Here is a 27,193-nt window from a genome sequence, read left to right as displayed (position 1 = left end):
AATTTAATACAGTTGCAAGCCATAGAAAAATAGATGGAGAAAAAAATCAGGGTTTGAAATCGATCGATCGAAGTAAAATAGATAATACCATGACCACAAATAGAAAAAAATCTATAGACTGACAAACAGCTGTAATACTCTTAATGTCACATACTTTATTTTGGCAAAATCAAAAGCCATAACACATCAAACGAATGGATAACAGCTGTCATATTCCTGACTTGGTACAGGCACTTTCTTATGTAGAAAATGGTAGATTAAACATCTCACCACTCCAAAAGTGAACACGTTAATAAATATGTTGTGAAGCTTGAGCACCTGAGATCACCCCTAGCTTTTTGTGGAGTTCGTGTTGCTTATTCTTTAGTTTTCTATGTTGTGTCATGTGTACTATTGTTTGTCTGTTTGTATTTTTTAGCCATGGCGTTATCAGTTTATTTTCGAAATATGAGTTTGACTGTCCCTCTGGTATCTTTCGTCCCTCTTTTGGATTCGAGCGTCTGGCGTATATACAAAATTTAGTCCTGATATCTATGATGAGTTTATTTACAACCACTGGGTCGATGCCACTGCTGGTGGAGATTTATTTCCCCGAGGGTATCACAAGCCCAGTAGTCAACACTTTTTGTGCTGACATTAATTATCATTGATATGGTTATATTTATAAATGAACTGTTTACAAAATTTAATAGAATTTTTGAAATACTAAGGCTTTTCTACCTCAGGAATAGATTACCTTAGCTGTATTTGGCAAAACGTTTAGGAATTTTGGTCCTTAAGGCTCTTTGTACTTTATTTGACCTTTTTTCACTTTTTTGGATTCGAGCGTCACTGATGAGTCTTTTGTAGACGAAACGCCCGTCTGGCGTATATACAAAAGTTAGTCCTGATATCTATGATGAGTTTATATATTTCCTAATTTCATGTTTTCGGACAATGTTGCAACAATTACTCCACTATGGAGGATTAATAAATCCAAAAGGGAGTTACCCATCCATGAGTATATCATGATATAGAAACAAAAATAATTCAATATCGGATTTTCCAAGACAGAGGATTAAAATTGTTTTGAAAACGTTTTATAATTTAGTTTCATCTTAAGACTTTCACGACAGCTTCATTATGAATGATACCATTAAGGTTAATTTTTTTAGTTCTTTCATGTTTTCAATTTCAATTAAGTAAACCATGTGCTTTATTTCTTTAAAGTCGGTAGGCAGGCATTCTTCGACATCAAATGATGATGGATTATTAGCGAATATAGCCATTTATAAGGTGAGTAAAGCTCGGGATACATAAAAAGCAACAACAAAAAACCAGCCACTTAATGCTATTTCTTTAGTGACATTTTCCTCTGTAGTTCACATACACATTTGTGTCTAGCATTCTTTAGACCGTCATATACACGGTTATATACAAGAATCTTTGATACATTAATTGGATATAATTTGGGTTATCTCAATCTTGCATGTATATAAAGTGTACATAAGCAGGATAATGATCTTTAATGTTTATTTCAATATGTTATATAATTGAATATGAATTTATTCAAAGTTCTTCGAATAGCTTTAGTAAGAAAATATCTTAGGGCATAATGAACGTTAAGTATAAAACAACATTGGCTTGACGTTCCGGTCTGATCAGTAAATACTATTCGAATGTCTGTCAACGGATTCAATTCCTCTACTACATCTTTACCACTAAGGAACATAATATATACGAAAATGTGTCAAATGAGATATCATTACACAATTTAGGAACTAATTTTCAAATGGCTTAGAAAGCAAATTCGCAATGTAAGTACTTGCGTAAGATTTTTTCATTTTTCTTTATTTCCCATCTATGGGCATTTTGTTTTCTGCTCTGTGCGTCCGTTCGTTCGTTTGTTCGTCCGTCCATTCGTTCGTTCGTCCATCCGTCCGTCTGTCCCGCTTCAGGTTGAAACTTTATGGTCAAAGTAGTTTTTGATGAAGTTGAAGTTCTATTAACTTGAAATCTAGTACACATGTTTCTTATGATATGATCTTTCTAATTGTTATGCCAAATTAGAGTTTTGACCCAAATTTCACGGTCCACTGAACATAGAAAATTATAGTGCGATTGGGCCACCATGTACTATGGACACATTCTTGTTTTACTTATAATTTTTGTCATGCACATGAAGATACTGATACCATTTAGTATTACAAATACTGCATACGGTATAAAACATTATTACTTTAGCAATAATAAAAAAATAACCATGTGGATTATTAAACATCAACAGTGATGTTGTGGTAGCATGTACGTGTCAATTTCTGCGGGTCATGGGTTCGAACCACTACCGGGTCAAACAAAAGACATGAAAATAAACATTTACTGCTTCTCCACTAACAATATGGCATTTATGAGAAAGAGTAAAAACCGGTCGCCTCGGAGTCAGAATAATGTGTCCTAATATGATGTCATGTTTTCCTGCCGACTGTTAATTGTTGTCTAGCAAGATAAAATCAGGTACAGCGTGTTGGTCTAGAACAAAACAGACATTATATTTATATGACAAAATCATGTTCTCGTCCTGAAATGAATGCACTGCATTTGTATCTCGTCGTGTCACATACATTTAGCAACATCATCATTAATCAAATATTATTATGTACGAACTTATCTATCGATTCTGATATACAAACTGTAGTAATCCAGTTTTGATAAAAATTTGTAAAACGAAAGTGAATAATTTTATCATTTACCTGTAGTATGTAGTTTACGTTGCAAATGCAATTCAGGTGACACTTTAAAATGTAAAACAATTACTCTGACATGTATAAACTCGTGACATTTTTTTTTCCATTTCAGGGAAGCAAAGTTTACTTCAAAAAGTTCGAGACAAAACATTTGAATATTGACAGAAAGATGATCTTAGAAATGATCGAGGTGATTATTTCTTCCAATGTTATATTATCATTAAGTTTTCATTCCATATATATCTGTATATACCTTTTTATTTCTAAATGAAAAAAAGTACTTTGATAAGTATTAGCTTATATTTCCTTTAGTAAATCTTTCTGGATATTGATTTTGTTGATGACCCTTTTCTTTTAATAATCGCCCGATTCTTGAAGATGGTATACTAGATTCGTTTATCTAGTTTTCTTAAGACGGATAGACTAATATTACAGTCTTTTAAAAACACAAAAAATAAAGAAAAAGGTCTTTGTTATGACGTAATACTAACTTTTGCAATGCTTAATGTCTATGACCAAGTTTCAGAATACACGGTTAATCATAAAGCATTCTTTAAAATTGAAATACACAACACAGTTTAAGTTTACATCTGTTTGGCTTTTTTACGACCGAGAACCATGAAATTGGGGGAAAATATTCATTTTTTGAATAAATTAGGTTTTCTTTGTTGACCTTTAACGTGTTTTGAAGTAAAAATAAAAGTGCTGAACATGCTTGAAATAATAGTTTACTTAAAACTGAGAATAGAAATCGGGAATGTGTCAAAGAGACAACAACCCGAACAAAGAGCAGAAACACTTATTTGTGTAACAAACAAAAAACAAAACAAAATATGAATTTGGTGTTAAACACGATACTCGTCATCAGGAAATATCAAAACCGAAACAGTAGCTATTTAGGAACATTGTTGAAAGTAAGGTTATTACTAGACATGTATCACTCGAATGGAAAATACGCTGGCTGTAAGGACGCGATATTATTTCATATAACATATTAAATCAGTTTGGAATAATTATAAAATAATAAAAGAATAATAAAAAAGAATAGACGACCCAGTTATACTTTAATTTATATTTAGATGCGAGATTTCAACTGCAGTAATCTGACAAAATTCATTGGATTGCACGCCAAAAATCAGCATATCTTGATACTAACAGAAAACTGTTGCAGAGGAAATTTACAGGTACATATTTTTAATTTTTTTCTCCAACACACTGTGATCATCCTATTTTGCCATACATGTAGAAAATAGAAAAATATACAAAGTATGCCTTCACAATCAGCTAGTAGAATGTCCACACACAAATCATTCTGAATAGAAACCAGACATTAAATGAAAAATTTAGTAACACGGACGCAATAAAACAGTTTAACAACGGAAATTATTTCATTCTCCGCTACTAGTGAATTTGGTGATATTAAACCGTTTACTTTCTTCTTTTCATAAATAATAAATCCGTAATATTGAATTAACAATTTAAAATTATATATATCATATAATAAAATTAATTCTTATGCAATTTGGATGTAAATAAAGGCAACAGTAGTATACCGCTGTTCAAAACTTATTACTCTATGGACAAAAAACAAAATCGGGGTAACAAACTAAAACTGAGGGAAACGCATTAAATATTAGAGGAGAACAACAATTTTTTTCATTGGCTAAAAGTTGCCGTCAAGTCCACAGTTGACCAGGCGTAACTAAGGAGGGACCCGCCATTTTGAATTGACTGAATCAACATATGTTCGATTACTACTATATAATCGAAAATAAAACAACACCTATCTCGAATTTGGCGTTTTAATGTAATTTTATCCGAATTTGAAGCGTACGGATAACGTGATAACCTCCAGTTTTCAAGTTTTCATTTGTATGACGTCACGTTTAGCCGTGACGTCTTTGTGCCAAAATAATTCATGAAGTTTCGCGGATTTTTTTTCTATTTGTCAAATTTAGACGTTTTTTTAAAGTTTTATCGTACTTTTCCTGTTTTTAATGCATTAGAATCGGAATAACAGTACTGTAGTTGAAGAGTTGCCACCATCAATTTTGATTTGACGGTCGCAAATCTCCGTTTTACTGTCTCCGCTACGCGTCGCCAGTAAAACTGCATTTGCGACCTTCAAATCTACAATTGACGGTGGCAACTCTTCAACTATAATACTGTTATTCCTTAAATGATTTTGAGACTTTTCACATGTAAACTTTAGACAAGATTGTAGTTTTAGTAAACAAGACACCGAAAAGCTTCTAAACAAATGAAAAATATTTTTTTCAGGCTTTGTTACTCAATGATTCCATTCATCTGGATAAAGATTTGAAAATGGCGTTGATACGAGATTTAATTCAGGTAAACACTTTCAGTTGATTCACGTATCATAAATACCTTCAGTTGATTCACTGAAAATAAACACCTTCAGTTGATTCACTGAATATACACACCCTCAGTTGATTCACTGAATATAAACACCCTCAGTTGATTCACTGAATATAAATACATTCAGTTGATTCACTGAATATAAACACCCTCTCTTGATTCACTGAATATAAACACCTTCAGTTGATTCACTGAGTATTAACACCCTCAGTTGATTCACTGAATATAAACACTTTCAGTTGATTTACTGAATATAAACACCCTCAGTTGATTCACTGAATATAAACACCTTCAGTTGGTACAAGGGTGTTGCTAAGTTTCAGATAAAAACAAGTTACTTATTTTAAAGCTCATTTAAGCAACCACTTGAAGTTTTCAAATGAAAATTCGTCACAAATATTCTTTTGTACGTTGTATTAATAAAGCGCCTACCCAAATGTCTTATCGTATTCAGGATATAATAATTATAAACTCGTCGAATCATTTTAGGAATCGGACAATTTTGTTAAAGATGACTTGTATTTAAAGCATATCCTGAATTATCTTGAATTAATAATAAAAAGGTGATATTTCACAAATATTGGTGAACACTGTGTAGGGAAGATAATGGCATATATTCACAACTTGAGTTTGTGAGTGTTACTTTTATCCTTACAAGTAAAAAACTTTCGTGCGTAATTAAACCATTCTGATCCGGAGCATAATGATCCCAGGACATAACATAGATTTTACTGAAACAAATATCGTTCGTAAGAACAAAACGCGGGGAGCTGCTGTATTTTTTTAAAAGGAGATGTTTGCACTGTCAACGCACTTATTCTTAAGGCCGGATTGACTAGATTTGAATATCGACAGACTTATTTACCTATACCTATTATTACGTTGATAGGTCTAGTATAAACAAAATCTTGTCTTATTGTATTCTATAATTGCACATTTTTGTTTACAGGGAATGACCTATCTTCACCAAAGTAATATATGTATACATGGGGGTTTAACAAGTAACTCCTGTGTTATTGATAGTCGATTTGTTTTAAAAGTTACGGGATTTGGACTGAGAAGATTGAAACAGCAGTGTAAAGAAATAATTAGACATGACAGTAAGTTATTCTAAGACTCGGGAACGGGTCTGATTTCACTAAAATCACTCAATCAATCATTCTCACAATCAAATCTAACAATGACTGGCTAAATAGTTATCGGGATTAAGTTAGTTGGAGTCCTGATAGTCAGAGGATGAAAATGGAAGATAGAAAATACAGCATTGAAATTGAAATGCAACTTTTATTAATTAACCTTGAATGTAATGCACACTTGATTTCATAGATAAGTCTGATTTTATTTAATATACTTAAAAAAATCGTCTTTCTTAAAAGAAAACTAACGTTGTATTGCAATCAAATGTTTTTGCAAGACGAAACGCACGTCTGGCGTACAAAATTATAATCCTGGTACCTTTGATAACTATTTGCACAGTCACATTCACTAAACTATAACAAAAGCAACGTATTTTACAATCAAATCGTGAAATCGACGTTGACTTTTCTTCCAACAGTATAATCATTTCATTAAACTGTTTTCTTGGCCTAAAATTCAATCTGATATACTTCAAGAAACCAATCAGCTAAATAGGAATGAAATACAAATGAATAAAGACCGATAATGCAATAAAAAAAGGACAGAAGTAAATAAAGAATAACAATGCAAGTAAAAAAGAACAGAAGTAAAAAATGAATAACAATACGAAGTCCATACCACATGTCATTTTCTTACTTGCACCAGGTCCGACCAAGTTGTGAACAAAATATAAATGATCTATGAAAGATCGGTTCGTTAATATTCGATATCCCATAGCCAAATATCGTAAGAGATCCCTGACTTTGGACAAGCATATAAACAATCGTCTTGGTTAAAGAAGTTATTCATAGTTTCTTTATTTTTGTTTATTATGTATATAAGATAAGAGCAAATTGTAGCGAACTGTACAGTCTTATCTTGATAATACAATTATCTTAATTGATTTAAAGATAACTTTTGGACTGCACCTGAACATCTCCGTACAAAAGACAGAACAGTGTCGCAGCCGGGTGATGTCTTCAGCTTCGGGATAATACTGTATGAAATACTGACCAGAAACGAACCTTACAGCGAGGAATTAGATATGTTTACATCGCTAGGTTGTTGAATAAGTATTAAAAATACTACAATCAAACACTATTATTGACTTATGGCATGTAATATAATAGTGATATATTTACTTTACTTCCTCGCAATAAGGGTCACAATCAACTGGATATTTTGCCATGAGTTCGGCGGCATACAATCCCTTTCACCATAATGTTTGAATTTAACCAGCTTTAATTTGTCACCAAGGCTCCGAAAGCATGTACATTCAGACTTTATATAAAGTTTGAATCAAACTTGGGAACATTTAAAACTTGTGTTTGGCCATGTAATAAAGTATCAAAAAAGAAATATTTCTATTTGCATTCATGTTTCATCATTGCGTTATCAACCCTGCATATGTATTTTATTGCATATTAGTCACTGGACAAGGTAATCAATTATTGGTTATTATCTTTTATAATTCTTTTTGTAATATAAAAAACAGAGAGAAGTTCCGGAGAGGAAAGTACAAGATATAATTAAGTCTGATAAAATCCGCGCTATTTCCAGATGTACAAACATAAAAAAAATAAAACTTTTAGATATGTCTTCCATCAGATTTTGCTCTCTCTTTCTTTGAGGAAAAATGGGGGGGAGGAAGGGGGGGCATTTTAATAGTTCCATTTCTATGATCGTAATTTTAACTTGAAACAGAAGATATAACTTTTACCTTTACTTATTTCTTTTATATTGCATACAGAAATCATCTTGAAAGTCATTAACATTGAGAATCCACCATTCCGACCTACATTACCTAAAACAAATAATAAAGATTTCAGTACAGGGATAGACACACTTATGTATGATTGTTTGAAAGAAGATCCTCAGAATAGACCGAATTTCATGATAATTGGAAAAAGAATCAAAGAGGCGACTGGGTAGTATTACTTATCTTATATGGACGTAGTAAAACAAAATACATTTTTGAAGGTTTGGCGCTATATTTTGCAACGATTTTTAGCTCACCTGGCCCACAGGGCCAAGTGAGCTTTTCCCATCACTTGGCGTCCGGCGTCCGTCGTCCGTCGTCGTCGTCGTCGTCGTCCTGCGTCCGTCGTCGTTAACTTTTACAAAAATCTTCTCCTCTGAAACTACCAGACCAAATTTTACCAAACTTGGCCAAAATCATCAATGGGGTATCTAATTTAAAAAATATGTCCGGCGACCCGGTCAACCAACCAAGATGGCCGCCATGGCTAAAAATAGAACATAGGGGTAAAATGCGGTTTTTGGCTTATAACTCAAAAACCAAAGCATTTAGAGCAAATCTGACTGAGTAAAATTGTTAATCAGGTCAACATCTATCTGCCCTGAAATTTTCAGATGAATCGGACAACCCGTTGTTGGGTTGCTGCCCCTGAATTGGTAATTTTTTGGAAATTTTACTGTTTTGGTTTATTATCTTGAATATTATTATAGATAGAGATAAACTGTAAACAGAAATAATGTTCAGCAAAGTAAGATTTACAAATAAGTCAACATGACCAAAATGGTCAGTTGACCCCTTTAGGAGTTATTGCCCTTTATAGTCAATTTTTAACCATTTTTCGTAAATCTTAGTAATCTTTTACAAAAATCTTCTCCTCTGAAACTACTGGGCCAAATTAATCCAAACTTGGCCACAATCATCATTGGGGTATCTAGTTTAAAAAATGTGTCCGGTGACCCGGTCAACCAACCAAGATGGCCGCCATGGCTAAAAATAGAACATAGGGGTAAAATGCAGTTTTTGGCTTATAACTCAAAAACCAAAGCATTTAGAGCAAATCTAACATGGGTAAAATTGTTCATCAGGTCAAGATCTATTTGCCCTTAAATTTTCAGATATATCGGACAACCTGTTGTTGGGTTGCTGCCCCTGAATTGGTAATTTTATGGAAATTTTACTGTTTTGGTTTATTATCTTGAATATTATTATAGATAGAGATAAACTGTAAACAGCAATAATGTTCAGCAAAGTAAGATTTACAAATAAGTCCGCATGACCGAAATGGTCAGTTGACCCCTTTAGGAGTTATTGCCCTTTATAGTCAATTTTTAACCATTTTTCGTAAATCTTAGTAATCTTTTACAAAAAATCTTCTCCTCTGAAACTACTGGGCCAAATTAATCCAAACTTGGCCACAATCATCATTGGGGTATCTAGTTTAAAAAATGTGTCCGGTGACCCGGTCAACCAACCAAGATGGCCGCCACGGCTAAAAATAGAACATAGGGGTAAAATGCAGTTTTTGGCTTATAACTCAAAAACCAAAGCATTTAGAGCAAATCTGACTGAGGGTAAAATTGTTTATCAGGTCAAGATCTATCTGCCCTTAAATTTTCAGATGAATCGGACAACCAGTTGTTTAGTGCTGCCCCTAAATTGGTAAGTTTAAGGAAATTTTGCTGTTTTTGGTTATTATCTTGAATATTATTATAGATAGAGATAATGGTCAATTGACCCCCTAAGGAGTTATTATCCTTTATAGTCAATTTTTAACAATTTTCATAAAATTTGTAAATTTTTACTAACATTTTCCACTGAAACTACTGGGCCAAGTTCATTATAGGTAGAGATAATTGTAAGCAGCAAGAATGTTCAGTAAAGTAAGATGTACAAACACATCACCATCACCAAAACACAATTTTGTCATGAATCTATCTGCTTCTTTTGTTTAATATTCATATATACCAAGGTGAGCGACACAGGCTCTTTAGAGCCTCTAGTTAATTGACAAAATCGATTTAAAATAACAATGAAAGATATGTAGATACTATTAAGGTATATGAATATGTAAAGATGTGTTGTTACCGAAGATAATTGTAATGGTGACCTTGCAGATATATTAATATAAGCCTGTACAATGCACCGTAGGATACACATGTGCTTGGAAATGTTAAATTTTAAATGAATCGTTGGATACAAGTTTCAATATCTACAAATCGAATTGGCTGACATTGTTTGACAATAATATTAAATCTTGAAATAAACTGCAGTTGCTCAGAATCCTGCGAATATTAACTGTGACAATAATACTTTATTTCAAAAGCAATATAGATCATAGGATTCACACATATGATAATAAGAATTTTATAAAGTTAATAATAAGATACACACATTCCATCATATTTCATAATTTCACCAACTTATCGAGCAAATGCACAGACCAGCGGGAGTGTTTTTAATGGGTGCTTTCATAATGATATGTTATATCTTCTAGAATTGCTATTATGGTCGAGCATGCCTCTAATGACACGAGCAAACGCTAAGGGACATAACAGTTTCTGAGGCCATCATTACTTGCCGACGACATATAACAGGGTCCATTTGAAAACATACATTTCTTAGTATGGCGATGTTTGTTTTTTTCTTTCGATTTATGAGTTTGAATGTCCCTCTAATATCTTTCTACCTTCTATTCTTAAAACTTTCATCAACCAAAACGTCAAAGTGTAATACATAAACCAAGCCAAATCTGTTTTTCTTGTGGAAAAATTGAATATACACAATTAGACCATATGCAATATTAAAAAAAAAACTTTTTAAGTCATGTGATGGAATAGCAAGTAATTTTCTATATCGTTTCATTGTTGTCCTATTCAAAGCAATGTGTGGCATATAAAATACAAGATTTCATTTTGATATTTAAACTACTAATCTTACATGATCTGGTAAGTCAATAAAAAGCTGGTATGTTCAAAACGTTTTATGTATACACATTTTAAGGGTAGTTTGCAATTGTCATTTAAAAAAAATATCTGTTTCTTTCAGCTTTTCAAAAAACCATAATGTATTAGATGCGTTACTTAACAGAATGGAACAATACGCAAATAATTTGGAAGCTCTTGTTTTGGAAAGGACACAAGCATTCTTAGAGGAGAAACGAAAGTCTGAGGAACTTTTGTACCAAGTTCTTCCACGGTACGGCAACATAATAACTACTTTAAGAAAAACAGAAAACACCACAAAAAACAAGGTGAACAGTCAAACATTATGCCAAACAACAATACTTTAATTAGATATATACAGGAACATAACCAAAATCGAAGGTCAGTTTTGGTTCCGGAAAGGTCAACAGAACCTGCTCCACTATATGTATCTTTTATGTAATTATTTCCAAATCCTTTTTTCTTGAATTATTCTCGTTAATTTATTAAAGACAAACACGTTTTCAGGACAACACAAAATATTAAAAAACGACCATCTTCCCTACATTGGGTCTGCATCCTTTCCTATTTTGATCAGGTAAAATAGACATGAAAAGATTATCATTGTTGAAGGTCGTACGATGAAATATAATTGATTGTGTTCATGATTTGAACTGTGGGGGAGAGTTTTCTCATTTGCAAACTTATCGCATCTCCTTAGTTTAATATATATTTCCTTTACACATACATATAAACAGATCAGCATACCAAATGTTTGTTACACAGACTCTACAATTGGTGCAGTAAAGATCAGTCTTATGTCATTTTCTAGATCTGTTGCTGAAAGATTACGAGATGGAAGACATGTTGACCCCGAGGAGTTTAATTGTGTAACGATATATTTCAGTGATATTGTAGGCTTTACTGACCTTTCATCTCAGAGTACACCTTTCCAGGTACAGTTGTTAAGTTCCATACATTTTTTATGGTCTCGTAATTCGTAGCAGTACTAATTATGTTTCTATACACTACAAAATCAATTTTTTCAAAAGTCCTAAACTTGACACTATCTTTAAAGCTAAAGGAAAAACAACTTTATTACAAATTTCATTCAAACCGATTTTAAGTATAATAAACACTACAAACAATGTGAATGGTTTGTACATAGAAGGGGGATCTAAACACTTAAAACGTGAACAATAAATTGTTTTAGTACAGTCACATGTCACATAACATGCTGGAAACTATATCAGTCCTTTTTCTATCATATATTGACATAACATATGTAAAGAATCAAAAATAGACAGAAGTTAAGTGGTAAAAACATTTAAAATCTTCTAAAAACAGACAATCAATAATAAGAAGAGCTTCAATTATTATTATACAAAGCCAACTGACGAACGAGAAACACAAATCCAAACAATAAGCAGGGTTATACTCTGATGCTTTGGACAACACAAACTCCTCCAATAACTGGGGGTGTACTCAGATTCTTCAGAAGGTCAGCAGTTCATGCTTAATTGTTGACATCCACTGGCTTCTTTTGTATAAATAGATTGATGCATCTTAATCAGTGTCATTCTAATCATAAATCATCACCAGATAAAAAAAAACATTAATATATGTTGATTCTTTAACTCTTAGAATTGATCGAATTAAATGAAGTTGGTTTAGTATATATATGACTCCTCTAATATTTTAGATTGTAGATCTACTAAATGATCTTTACAACTGTTTTGATGAAATTATAGACAGCTATGATGTGTATAAGGTATGGTAAATTAGGACAACATTACTTTATCGTTGTTATAATCTCATATATCGATAAAAAAGACAAATCAAAGTATCTTACATAAACTGAGAGAATTGAATGAACTAAAAAGTAGGTGAGGACATGGTTAGCTTCTTCTATTTAAGCTTTATCTGTCGAAAACGGAGGAAATAACTCGGAGAAGAAAAAGACAATCTAGAACTTTCAAATCATTTAAAACATTTCTTTAGTGGTTCGAGTTCGGTCTTTGTGTGATACGGATGTTCCATGAATTAAAGGAGGAAATAACATGCACTATTGTTTAATAATACTACTCGTTATCTATTTGATAACATCTTGTAGGAAGAGAAGAAGAAAATAATATTATGAATTAACACGTTTTTTCGAGTTTGTTATATTTCTGATTTTTAGTGATGCGAGTTTGATAAAATGTTTCAAAATTGCTATAATTAGTGAGAGTGTCTGAGTGGTCTCATTCGGTGATGTGCTGAGTTGTCGGGCGACTATCTTTCTGTTATGAAGTCCTAGTGCTCGTTGGATCAATGCCTTTTGTGTTTGCATCTTCATTCTACTTGGTTTCTTTAAAATCGACATTGATCTGCTGTTTAAGGGCAGTGCTCATTTGGCTTACACAATCTGGCGTTTTAATTTGTGGCTTATAGCTCTTAAATGTGTAAAGGCATTTCACAATAGCTTTGAAATAATTGTATTTTATACAAATTTGATCTTCAGGTTGAGACCATAGGTGACGCGTACATGGTAGTATCTGGTCTACCTATACTTAATGGCACAAAACACGTTAACGAAATAGCACAGATGGCGCTTTCTATTAGGGACTCGGTCATGTGTTTTAGGATTCGTCACAAACCGGAGAAATCATTACAATGTAGGATTGGAATTCACTCAGGTAACAATTCAATCAAATAACTTTGCTTAGTGTATCAACTTTTTTTATGTACAGGAGAGTGTTAAACATTTTAACATCAATTCCTAATATAAAAATTCTTAAAAGTACGCCGAACGTATTCGGCTGGTTTATGAAAGTTGTTTCATTTCCTTCCTCTGTCAGTGCATGAAGCACTCATGACACAACTTCAATGACTTATTTCGTAGTAAGTACCAGCTAGGAATATATACTCAAACCCTTTAAAACTGACATGTCTGGAAGCACAATTTCTTGCGAAAAACTTTTTACTGCTTACATATTTGAAAATTAAATCAGAGAACGACATAGAAAACTTCAAGAATGTTTATGCATATAAGTGTTTTTTTTCTTGATAGGAAACCTGTTTCAGTAGCTATGAACATGATCTCAAATGATATAAATTGCTTTTTATTCTTCTTGGAAGGATTTTTCTTATCCTTCTCCCGAGTAACAGATGACTCTAATGTTAACCTCATAGTCATTAAAAATAAAAAATAAAAAAATACAGTAATAAGTTCTAAGAACTAGAGGCTCTAAAGAGCCTGTGTCGCTCACCTTGGTCTATGTGAATATTAAACAAAGGAAGCAGATGGATTCATGACAAAATTGTGTTTTGGTGATGGTGATGTGTTTGTACATCTTACTTTACTGAACATTCTTGCTGCTTACAATTATCTCTATCTAGAATGAACTTGGTCCAGTAGTTTCAGTGGAAAATGTTAGTTAAAATTTACAAATTTTATGAAAATTGTTAAAAATTGACTATAAAGGATAATAACTCCTTAGGGGTCAATTGACCATTTCCGTCATGTTGACTTATTTGTAAATCTTACTTTGCTTAACGTTATTGATGTTTACAGTTTATCTCTATCTATAATAATATTCAAGATAATAACCAAAAACAGCAAAATTTCCTTAAAATTACCAATTCAGGGGCAGCAACCCGACAACGGGTTGTCAGATTCATCTGAAAATTTCAGGGCAGATAGATCTTGACCTGATAAACAATTGTACCCCCATGTCAGCCAAAAACTGCATTTTACCCCTATGTTCTATTTTTAGCCATGGCGGCCATCTTGGTTGGTTGGCCGGGTCACCGGACACAATTTTTAAAGTAGATACCCCAATGATGATTGTGGCCAAGTTTGGTTTAATTTGGCCCGGTAGTTTCAGAGGAGAAGATTTTTGTAAAAATGACTAAGATTTACGAAAAATGGTTAAAAATTGACTATAAAGGGTAATAACTCCTAAAGGGGTCAACAGACCATTTTGGTCTTGTTGACTAATTTGTAGATCTTACTTTGCTGAACATTTTTGCTGTTTACAGTTTATCTCTATCTATGATAATATTCAAGATAATAACCAAAAACAGCAAAATTTCCTTAAAATTACCAATTCAGGAGCAGCAACCTATCAACGGGTTGTGCGATTCATCTCAAAATTTTAGGGCAGATAGATCTTGACCTGATTAACAATTTTACCCATGCCAGATTTGTTCTAAATGCTTTGGTTTTTGAGTTATAAGCCAAAAACTGCATTTTACCCCTATGTTCTATTTTTAGCCATGACAGCCATCTTGGTTGGTTGGCCGGGTCACCGGACACAATTTTTAAACTAAATACCCTAATAATGATTTTGGCCATGTTTGGTTAAATTTGGCCAAGCAGTTTCAGAGGAGAAGATTTTTGTAAAAGTTAACGACGACGGACGACAACGGACGACGCCGGACGCCGGACGACGCCGGACGACGACGGACGCCGGACGCTTTCGGGCCAGGTGAGCTAAAAATATAATTCCTTCGGCAACCGAAAGAGGAACACTTTTATATTACAATTAATAAAAAGAAATTGGAGTATTTAAATTGAAAATTTATCCTGATTAATAAATGTGTAAGAGGTGCAAATTTTTAAACTGGACTCGTATTTGATATTTCTTTATGTATTTTTCCTTGAAAGAAAAGTTATTTTTCAAAAAAGTTGATTGTTTTATGAATTATCTAAATATTTTTCATGAATATCTTATCATGTAAATATTTTTTTTATTAACTGCATCTCACTAATAAAATTAAAGGTACCAATTTTCTTGCACCTTGTGCGCATTTCGACAATACATGTCTCTTCAATGATGCTCGTGGCCAAAATATTTGAAATCCAAAGCTTATATAAAAGATGAAGAGCTATAATCCAAAAGGTCAAAAAAGTATAGCCAAATCCGTCTAAGGAATCAGAGCTTTGCCTGAGGGAGATGCATTCCTTAATTTATAATAATTTCTATAATTTTGTTACAGCAAATTTTAATAACACAAAAAAATCCGTATTTTCATGCCAGTAACGAAGTACGGCTACTGGGCTGGTGATACCCTCGGGACTAATAGTCCACCAGCAGAGTCATCGACCCAGTGGTAGTAATAAAATTAACGTTACCAATTTTCTTGCACCAGATGCGCATTTCTACAATACATGTCTCTTCAGTGATGCTCGTGGCCAAAATATTTGAAATCCAAAGCTTATGTAAAAGATGAAGAGTATAATCCAAAAGGTCTAAAAAGTATAGCGAAATCGGTGAAAGGAATCAGAGCTTTGCATGAGGGAGATACATTCCTTAATTTATAATAATTTCTATCATTTTGTAACAGCAAATTTTAATAACACAAAAAATTCGTATTTTCATGCCAGTACCGAAGTACGGCTACTGGGCTGGTGATACCCTCGGGGACTAATAGTCCACCAGCAGAGTCATCGACCCAGTGGTAGTAATAAAATTAACGGTACCAATTTTCTTGCACCAGATGCGCATTTCTACAATACATGTCTCTTCAGTGATGCTCGTGGCCAAAATATTTGAAATCCAAAGCTTATGTAAAAGATGAAGAGTATAATCCAAAAGGTCTAAAAAGTATAGCGAAATCGGTGAAAGGAATCAGAGCTTTGCATGAGGGAGATACATTCCTTAATTTATAATAATTTCTATCATTTTGTAACAGCAAATTTTAATAACACAAAAAATTCGTATTTTCATGCCAGTACCGAAGTACGGCTACTGGGCTGGTGATACCCTCGGGGACTAATAGTCCACCAGCAGAGTCATCGACCCAGTGGTAGTAATAAAATTAACGGTACCAATTTTCTTGCACCAGATGCGCATTTCTACAATACATGTCTCTTCAGTGATGCTCGTGGCCAAAATATTTGAAATCCAAAGCTTATGTAAAAGATGAAGAGTATAATCCAAAAGGTCTAAAAAGTATAGCGAAATCGGTGAAAGGAATCAGAGCTTTGCATGAGGGAGATACATTCCTTAATTTATAATAATTTCTATCATTTTGTAACAGCAAATTTTAATAACACAAAAAATTCGTATTTTCATGCCAGTACCGAAGTACGGCTACTGGGCTGGTGATACCCTCGGGGACTAATAGTCCACCAGCAGAGGCATCGAGCCAGTGGTAGTAATAAAATTAACGGTATCAATTTTCTTGCACCAGATGCGCATTTCGACAATACATGTCTCTTCAGTGATGCTCGTGGCCAAAATATTTGAAATCCAAAGCTTATGTAAAAGATGAAGAGTAAACTGAACAACAGTTAACTGGAATCAAGTTAAAATTTACAAATACATTAAATGAAATAGTAAGCAGTACTTTGTTTTTAAAAACCTTTTTCTTTTCTTATAGTAAAACGAATTTGATTTTTGACATTTTCTTTTTCCTACGAATATCTGCCATCTTAATCAAACTAAAAAAAAAGACAATACTTGATAAACAAAACATTAACTCTTCTAGGACCCGTATGTGCAGGTGTTGTGGGTAGGAGGATGCCAAGGTATTGTTTATTTGGCGATACAGTCAACACTGCTTCAAGAATGGAATCAAATGGCGAAGGTACAGTAAATGATGTATAACAAGTAATTTCCATATTTTATTCCATGATCATGTGTTGGCATTCAAAATATTTCTGATTAAAGGACGGGTTGTGAACACTTAACTTTAGATGTTTTGAAAATGAAAACAAAGCTCAGTTCGTTTAACAAGCAATATTTTGATTTAAGTATGCGTAATAAGGAAGAGACAATTTACAAACGGGCAAGAGGATGGTAAACAATAGTACAGACTAAATCTGTAAGAGTGTTCACGATTTTATAATTGTTATGCTTTCTCACATTTCTTAAGCGGTCTTACTTCAGCAGACAAAGAAAGTAGTCTGATATGTAACTTTTCTGATTGTGAAACTTGACTGATTTTAATTCGCATGGCGGGCTATTACAGGAATAGCCTGTCAAAGCTCCGATCTCGTTAGTTTATATTTCATGCGTTTACCTCATGTTTTATTATACCTTGATTTGTATCCTATAAATGCATTCTTAAGATGTGAACATAAGTAAATCAAATACTGTTGCTTTTTATTATTCGACCCAATCACCGTCCTTAGTCGATAAATGTTCTGCGTCTTCATTCTTTTATCTTTCGAAGAGTTATGATAGAACAACACAGGATTAAATGGTTCAACATGTTAAATATATACTCAAAATTTTTTGGTACGAAATGAAACGTATGTAAATTGAATTGACTTTTGTTTTAGCAATGAAGATACATATCAGTGAAACCACAAAGATGTTGCTTGACAATTTTTCTAAATTTGACGTTAAATGTAGAGGTTCAATGCAGATTAAAGTAAGAAACGTATAGTTTTGGAATTCATTGTATTATGCTTGAATGAAAGGTCAAATTCAGTTGATTTCAAATAAAGGCAACAGTAGTATACCGCTGTTCGAAAATCCTAAATCTATGGACAAAAAACAAAATCGGGGAAACAAACTAAAACTGAGGGAAACACATTAAATATAAGAGGAGAACAACGACACAACATTCAAATGTAACACACATAGCAACAGACTAAGCATTAGACAAAATCCGATGAGAATAACCAATATAACATCAAAACCAAATACATGAATTTGGGATAGAAAAGTTACGTGACACGTCTTATAGTAATGTTAATTCACACTCAAATATAGGAGAAAACAAACGACACATTGGAAACACAACGTAAAAATGTTACACACACAGAAACGAACTATGATATAACAATAGCCATTTTCCCGACTTGGTACAGTACATTTTTAAAGAAAAAAATGGTGGGTTGAACCTGGTTTTGTGGCAAAAATTCAAGCTGATAAAATAATAATAAAATTCTGCTTCTACAATTGTTTTAATTTATTTTGTTTACTTTTAGTTTAAACATCTATACAGTCTCGCACCACAAGCTTTATAGAACATAAAATATTAAACAACAATAGACAATCGTTAAAATCATATACCAACATTTATATAAGGGCAAACATATGACTTTTAACATCAGAGAAAACAACAGTTTTAACATCAACAGTCAATTCTGTACATGCATATGCAATATTCAAATCAATAGGAATAATACACGTTAATTACATTCATGAAAGGTAATACACATGTGCATTTGTACAACCATATTCTTAAGTCGAGTTAAGAGGTGTATAGTTCTGAAACAATATCAAATAAATATAAACATTTGTCCCCTAGCGACATTTTATAGCTGGGGTATGGGTGCCCAATAATTGTTAATTTCTGTGTCATTTGGTCTCTTGTGGAGAGTTGTCTCATTGGCAATCATACCTTATCTGGTTATTGTGACATCTGCTATGATTGATCATACTTCTTATTATGAATAAATGGTTTTATCAACAATAATGAGTGCAATAGTTTTGATATCTTTTGTCCTCTGTGATAAATACAGGCAACATTAGTATACGCTGTTCAAAGTAATAAATTGTTTGTCACCTGTCACACATATCACATAAAAGTTAACCAACTCGTGATGGTGTATGTTAAATTAAAATTGCAGAAGATATAAATTATATGACAACAAACGTTTTATCATTTCTGAAACGGACAAAAACTTATATTGATTATACATGTACATTGTAATAAACTTAAGTCAATGTGCAAATGACTGCTTTCAACATTTAATTATAAAAAAAACTCTGCTAATTGATAAACAAATATTTTCTCCTTTTGAGTTCAAATATGTTAACTTTTACAGGGTAAAGGCTTAATGACAACGTATTGGATAAAGGGTTACAAGATAGATATTACAATGTCAGATACCAGTAAATCGGATTTATCACAAAACTCAAGTATTAACATTAATGGTATGGAAAACACATTTTTTTTCACATTGTTATAAAATTATAATCATATAGCAATTTACATGTTTTCCTCAAATTTTGAATTGAAGCTAGGTTATCGATAACAAAACGAATAACTATATATCCTAAGGATATTAAATGATTTTATTTCCCTCATAACTGTGGTGTTGGTTAACGTAATGGTTCAATTTGTCAAAAGCAGTTCAAATTACATTTTTGGACTATCTTCTGTCGTTTATAATTTATTTAGATGATATGTTAAGAAGTGAGCCTAAGAGTTTTGAAACCTTTGCATGCTTTAACTACCGATATGACAGATCAATCATGATGGAGCCCGAATAGGCTTGCTGTAACTACTAACTTAACAGAGATCATTCATGTTAGAGCCAGAGTAAAACTCGCTCTACCTGATATTACAGATCATTCATGGAAGATCTTAAATAGGGCATGTTCTATCTCATGATATAACAGATAACTTTTTGTAGAACTTGAAAAGTACTTGCTCTACCTACTAATATCATAAGTTATATGGTTCGCTACTGACCCCCTACGGATCCATAGAGGGTTAGTAAATTTCATAGGAGGGAGGCCGGAGGCCGAGTCCCCTATTGATTTTATTCACCTTCTATGGTCCGTAGGGGGTCAGTAGTTAACCGTATAACGAATTTATCGTACGCTGGACTTTTTCTGATGTGTTATGTTGAAAAATAAACAATGAAACACAACACCATTAATAGATGACGTCACCATTAACGCGTAATGAACCCCCTATGAAATTTACTAACCCACTACGGTCTTATAGGGGGTCAACACGTGACGGCGTTAAACCAATCACAACGTGATATTTTACCCGCGGTGTGATAAGATATATAATTCATGGTAGAGCCTGGAAAGGACTTGCTCTACCTTCTAGAATGAAATTCAAAACAGTGTGGCTGTGGCCATTGATTGACACATTAAATTCATCCATTGACTGGGACAATTTACGTGAACGTTTGTCTGTAACGACCACTGTTCACGACGTACTTACGATAGACATTTAAACTGTGGGGTCACCAAAGGTTTCTTAACGCCTTTAATTATAAAATAATTCGAAAAATTAATCAGGAATAACCCTTATGTTTTGATTTATATAATTGATATAAATCAAAACATCGTGTTATTTCTGATTAATTTTTCGAATTACTTTATTAAGGTGTTGGGAACCTTTGGTGACCTCATAGTTTAAGTGTCTTTAAAAAGTACATAGTGAGCAGTGGTCGTTACATACAAACGTTCACCTAAATTGTCCCAGTCAATGGATGAATTTAATGTGTCAATCAATGGCCACAGCCACACTGTTTTGAATTTCATTCTATTTCCTACTAACATGATATATCATTCACGGTTGAGACTGAATAGGGCTTGATCTACCTACTGATATGACAGATCATGCATGGTACAGCCCTATTTCTAATCAGTTTTCTTCAAATGTGTTTTTGTGCATCAAAATACTTATAACATTTCTTGTTGCAATATTTCAAAGAAATAGCCTCTGCATGTACACACAACTTCATTACTATGGAAACTGAAATTTCACTATAAAAGTTTCTTTTGAAGATATGAATAAAGCACTAGAGTTAATACAGCCTGATTGATCTTTAAAAGTTTCAATTGCAGGTTGACTGAACCCGATTTAAAACCAACAGTTACCTGCACAGACGGTATTAAAAAAAGCCAAAGACTATATGAGGTATGATGGAAGAGAACTGGAAACCTGCAAGCTGCGTAACAATCTTTCATTGATGATATACACCATTTCATATATACTGTCATCATGTTTATATAAATGTTCCCAACTTGAAAATGTTTTTCGTCTGTAATGAATTTGTTTATGTGTATCGTACATTTTCTGGCTGTTTAAATGTTATCATTATATAAAGCTCTGCGAAAAATACTGTATTGATTGATATATTGTATTGAAAATTGAAATTGTCGACTGATAGATATTCTATATTCTATGAAGAAGCATTCAATAGTGTTATAGTTTTCAGCTGTCATGACAAATAAAAATGCTGTAATGTTTTATTATCATTGATACAATAGTGAGTAAAAACATTATTGATAATATTTATTTATACTTTAATGGTTTTTATGATATACAAGAAAGATAACAGAAATAGCCAAAAACTTTTGACAATAAAAACCTACATCAAGCACCAAAATCTGACCCTATGACGAGGCATTATTATTTACAATAAACATACCATAGATACAAGGATTGTAATTGTGTATACCAGACTGGCGTTTCGTCTTCAAAAAACTTACCAATGATGTTCAAATAAGAATATCTAAAAAGGCCAAATTAAGTACGAAGTTGAAGAGCATTGAAAAAATAAAACCATATGTCACAATATACCATTTTAAAGAATAGTTTTACTTATATTCATAAAACTTATATTCAGACAAAGAGGTTGCAAATACATAAATATATTGTATGAGAGATACCATGTACGATATTTGGTTCAGTTTATGTTTTTATTGTGTCAGAATTATATTCCAAAAATATATGTCACCAGTCTAACAATTCGTCCACTTTACACATGATCTTTCTCCGTGAATTCAGCATGCTTATTTATGTATCGTTAAACCCAACATTGTTTCTAAAAAGGTCATGTACCAAGTCAGGAATATGGCAGTTGTTATCAAAAAGTTCGTTTCTATGTGTTTTGGCGTTTGTTTTTGCTGCACTTTAGTGTTCCTGTTGTTCCTTTGTTTTCCTCTTATAGTTGACTTGTTTCCCTCTTTTTTTAGTTTGTAAGCCTGGTTTTCTCTCTCTTATGTAGCACTCTACATTTAGAAAATAAAATTAAAATTGAACCACAAAAGGTTTTATCATCTTCCATTACTGGCTTTCTAATACATTAACCTAACTGTTTATGTTATGCATATATATGTAATAAGTAACTTCCATAGATTACAACATTTCACCAATTAAAAGGGTTAAATATAATTACTATTTGTGTATCCATGGCAACCTACTGCATTTATTTACCTATAAAATTGCAAAAAGGGGGGGGGGCGCAAATGTCACATATTCCCCAAAAATTTGAATCAACTAGAATTTGAATGCCTTTGAGTGATACCTTTTCAGAAACTGCTGACATTAATCTACCTAATGATCAAATGAAAAACGGGTGTCTTCCTCATTTTTTCGTAAAATTTAATCACAAAGTTCATGCGACAAACACATTATGTAACATAGTCTTGATGTTTATACAAACCCACTATAAAGGCTATTTTAATCTTCAACTATCCAATAAATTAATTTTATAGCACGCTAGCTCTCATTTTTGAAAAAAAAACCTTACTGTGGAGTGCTACCTTAATCCATTCATGACTTTCAAACACCGGTATACTACGGTTGCCTTTATTTTTTAGATCTGTCCCAGATAGTTAAGTAACCAATAACAGATCCATTTTCCCAAGTTATTCGGTATAACCTTTAAAATTAGATTCAACCATGATTCCATTTTATTTCTACTAGCTTTCCTAAAACTACACGTACGATTGGTTTCAAAGAAGACAACATAGTATAAATAGAACACAGTTTTGCATTTATGCCATCAAGAATATATTTGGAGGATAAACTGTTAAATATTATATAAATCATTATCGGGTTTGTAAATGTCAATGAAAATGTAACGACAAAACATATACTAATATATATGAAATAAAAACTATACGGAGAAAACCCTCTCTATATGAACATGTTCTTAAATAAATATTTATTAACTATGTATTTACATTGTATCACAGATCAAATTATTTTTCGATGTGTGTTAATTTGTGTTATTACGTTTTTTTGATTGAGTTAAACCATTCCAAATGATATGTTATAGTGTGACTTTCTATGTTATGATGTGATACTATTGTTTCAGAAAAGGGAGAAGGTTTGGTACCATTAAAACGTTTAATCCCGCTGCAATTGTGTGCAACTGTCCTAAGTCAGGAATCTGATGTTCAGATGTTGTCGTCTGTTTTTGAGGTTCATATGTTTCTCGCTTCTCGTTTTTATATAGATTAGACTGTTGGTTTTCCCGTTCGAATGGTTTTACCCTTGTAATGTGTGATGTCCTGTATAGCTTGCTGTTCGGTGTGAGCCTAGGCTCCGTGTTGAAGACCGTATCTTGACCTATAATGGTTTTCTTTTATAAATTGTGACTTGGATGGACTCATACCATATCTCCCTATATCTAATTATTATAAATAAGAGACGTATTGTGCATAGCATTTTAAGCATGCCAATAGGTGATTGACATGCGTAATTTACGGAAAGAACATTTAAGTTTCTTTGGTCAGCTGTTAATCTTTGACATGCGTCACCGTCCATTAATATTACAAACCATATATAGCAACGCCATACTCATTAACACATGAAATGCAACGAAAGCGGTTCCATTCTTTAGCCGTGAACTCGTTAGTTGTTGTTTAATGCAATTTCTTTTTGTTTCTTGGTATTAGCTGCTGATGGCACATCTTTAAAATTCTCTACTTATTTTTATTTATTCACCAATTCTCAGATTCGGGCGAATATTATAAATATGTACCCTTTCTCGATTTTGCAAATTTGGGGATAATTAAGCAAAAAACGGTTCACTATTTGAATCCTCCTCATGGGCATATACTGGCGTTTATAATTAAAAAAATATAGAGTAAACTTGAAGACGTTAATTATTATCCGAAGCCTAACACATACAACAAAACACAGAATAGCAACACATCAAAAGCAAATAAAAAAGAAATGTAAATAAACTGGGACTTCGTTCATCACATAATCATCGCGACATTAGTTAAATAGTTTAAAAAAAAACACACATTTTTAGACCTTATGAAAGAAAAGCACTAATTTTATTATTTTTTTTTTATTGAACGGCTAATATTATACAAACAATCATTGTAGTGGTATGGTGAACTTAACAATGGCTTTAAAGTTTAAGGCTTTACAAAATAAGTTCATTCCAATCTTCACATCAGTATCTCCCGTCTTTTTCCTTCTCATCTAATCTGCTGATACTGAGATGGTAGGTTCCATCTATGTAAATCATCTGTTCTGCTGATACTGGGAAGGTATGTTCTTACCATGTAAATCATCTGTCAATCTGTTGATACTGAGAAGGTAGGTTCTTTCCATGTAAATCATCTGTCATTCTGTTGATACTGCGAAGGTAAAATGTTCTAACCATGTAAATCATCTGTCATTCAGTTGATACTGGGAAGGTAGGTTCCATCCATGTATATCAACTGTCACGTACACCGCTGATAATGGGAAACAATGTTCCCTCCATCAAAACCAAGTAGAAGTACGCTGATACTAGAAGTGTTAGTACACCCGAACATTTAATTGCTAGTAACGCAAGTATTAATGTTAATTGTACATTAATTCTACACTTCTTTACGATTTATATCTATCCATCTCAAATTCTCCGTGAATATGCACAGTTTGGAATAAGAGATGGAATATACACGTTAAACAACGAAATATGGTGGCGAATGATGATTTACACTTTTTACGGGAATGGTAGCATGTTGTTTCGCTGGTCTCACTTGTATTTTCTTGTGTTTTATCTCTACAATAAACAGGTTGTATGTAAGAACAATATGATAAAGAATGAAAATCTTACCACTTAAAAAATATGATTTGTAATGTCAAATAATATACAATTTGGGGGAAGAGGGGAGATGTAGATAAATATTAATGTATTAAAGTTAACACATTTTGAATTTCTGTTACAAGATGAACCTCCCTGTCAGCATGACTTATTCGAAGCACTGTTATGTCCATTAACCGCTCGCGGTTTGATAGCTTGGTGAAATTTCTGACAGTTAAATAAAAGTGTGACAAATCCTTTACAAAAGCCTTGTTGTCATTATACGTTGCAAACAGTTTTAAAACTGTATGCTCATGGTCAAAATGCACATATTAGTGCATGTACTCGTTAGTTACAATATGATTTTGTTTTCTATAGGGTTCCGTTTCTCACTGGGAACAGCCAATAAAGAATATGTTTGTATGGAATAAAGTCAATACAATAATTTTCGTATGAATCACTTATGTAGATCAAGTATTGTTTTCGTCGAAAATAAACAGCTTTCATTTTATTACATTTGTAGAAACAAGTTTTAATAAACGATAAACAATTGAAACTTACCTGTACATTTGGAATAGACGACACAAACAACTGCAAGTAAAATTCCAAGTCCCACAGATGCCAATATCACCAATACTATCATACCACTGAAATACAAAAACACAGATAATTCGATGCCTTACCTTTTCCATATTTCAATGACCTTATATATTGAAGAAGGCGTTGGATAAACGCCAATAAAGCAGCAACCACATAATATTCGTCAAGCAATTAGATAATTTAAGGTGCCCATACGAATAACTAAAACAAAATGAAAAAATGTCCATAATAGTGAGAATTATCTCAAACATTAGAACATCCACCCTTTAATCACATATATAAAACACACGCAAAATAGGTGCGACATTTAGTAGAAAAAAATCACTATCTGTTATTTTTGCTGTAGAATTTAACCTGTATTCTTTACATGATGTATAAAGTCAAGAGTCTTACACTTTGAACAGAGACAAGAAGTGCTCGAATGCTCGATTAAAAACGTCGACAACTTTTGAAATGATTTATTACAATTTACTTACTTAATTGATACACATAGAGATGTTCCTGTGCAATAAAGACCCTCCAAACAACACCATGTGCCACCTGTACATTGATGATAGGTTGCTGGACATTCCTCTTGTGTAGCTGAAAATAAAAATATTATCGATTTTAAAATCGGAAAAAAGTAAATTTCTACTCAACTATCGCGTAAAGTCGACTTTCTGAAGAAATATGTATATTTATTAAGAATTATGAAATATTAAAAATATCAAATTATCAACTAAAAGCAATTAAACCAACACTGTGTGTACCTAATTTATAGTTCATTCGACGTTTTGTTATATGATAAAAAAAAAAACAAATAAGAAGGAAAATCTCGTGTATAAAATATAGGTTTCCTCCTATAAATAAAGGCAACAACAGTATACCGTTGTTCGAAATTAAATAAATCGATTGAGAAAAAAACAAATCCTATACACTGTTCGACTCAATCATTACGGGAGAGAAAAATTAAACCAATGATCCAAATAACTAATCAATTGTTGACAGCAAAATTAATTCAAATATTGCAGTCCACATGTAATGTTCTAAAGTAGAAACTGCACCTGAGCAAAACAGAATTAAACATAGTATATTAGATAACTTACATTGACAAGATACTTCTAATATTACACTGAAGATTGTTAAAAGAAATACGTAAACATATGTAACATCCATGCCTCTTATTAAAGATATATTTCGGAAATGCTTA

The 27,193-nt window shown here is 32.7% G+C and overlaps 1 protein-coding gene and 1 long non-coding RNA gene across 3 annotated transcripts in view; one reads left to right on the top strand and one right to left on the bottom strand.

Annotated features, from left to right (window-relative positions):
* LOC143067097 (atrial natriuretic peptide receptor 1-like) overlaps positions 1-21,838 on the top strand; it is an 80,893-nt gene extending 59,055 nt beyond the window's left edge. The window contains exons 10-24 of one of the 2 annotated variants that reach the window (XM_076240136.1): positions 1,210-1,275; positions 2,836-2,913; positions 3,803-3,907; positions 5,004-5,075; positions 6,052-6,202; positions 7,130-7,279; positions 7,969-8,146; positions 11,023-11,172; positions 11,731-11,854; positions 12,601-12,669; positions 13,402-13,576; positions 17,376-17,474; positions 18,172-18,263; positions 19,669-19,777; positions 21,434-21,838. In XM_076240136.1, the coding sequence (XP_076096251.1) occupies positions 1,210-1,275; positions 2,836-2,913; positions 3,803-3,907; positions 5,004-5,075; positions 6,052-6,202; positions 7,130-7,279; positions 7,969-8,146; positions 11,023-11,172; positions 11,731-11,854; positions 12,601-12,669; positions 13,402-13,576; positions 17,376-17,474; positions 18,172-18,263; positions 19,669-19,777; positions 21,434-21,438 (1,623 nt within the window). In that variant the 3' untranslated portion in view covers positions 21,439-21,838. The remainder of the gene's footprint in view (positions 1-1,209; positions 1,276-2,835; positions 2,914-3,802; positions 3,908-5,003; positions 5,076-6,051; positions 6,203-7,129; positions 7,280-7,968; positions 8,147-11,022; positions 11,173-11,730; positions 11,855-12,600; positions 12,670-13,401; positions 13,577-17,375; positions 17,475-18,171; positions 18,264-19,668; positions 19,778-21,433) is intronic. The other variant, XM_076240137.1, reaches the window with a different exon arrangement.
* Positions 1-27,193, bottom strand: part of LOC143067099 (uncharacterized) — a 160,586-nt gene that overhangs the window by 15,903 nt on the left and 117,490 nt on the right. The gene's annotated exons all lie outside the window — the stretch shown is intronic.

The sequence above is a fragment of the Mytilus galloprovincialis genome, chromosome 3 (genome assembly GCF_965363235.1).
Source record: "Mytilus galloprovincialis chromosome 3, xbMytGall1.hap1.1, whole genome shotgun sequence".
NCBI lineage: Eukaryota > Metazoa > Mollusca > Bivalvia > Mytilida > Mytilidae > Mytilus > Mytilus galloprovincialis.
The sequence above is the reverse complement of the archived record's forward strand: the minus strand, read 5'-3'. Positions and strand labels throughout refer to the sequence as shown.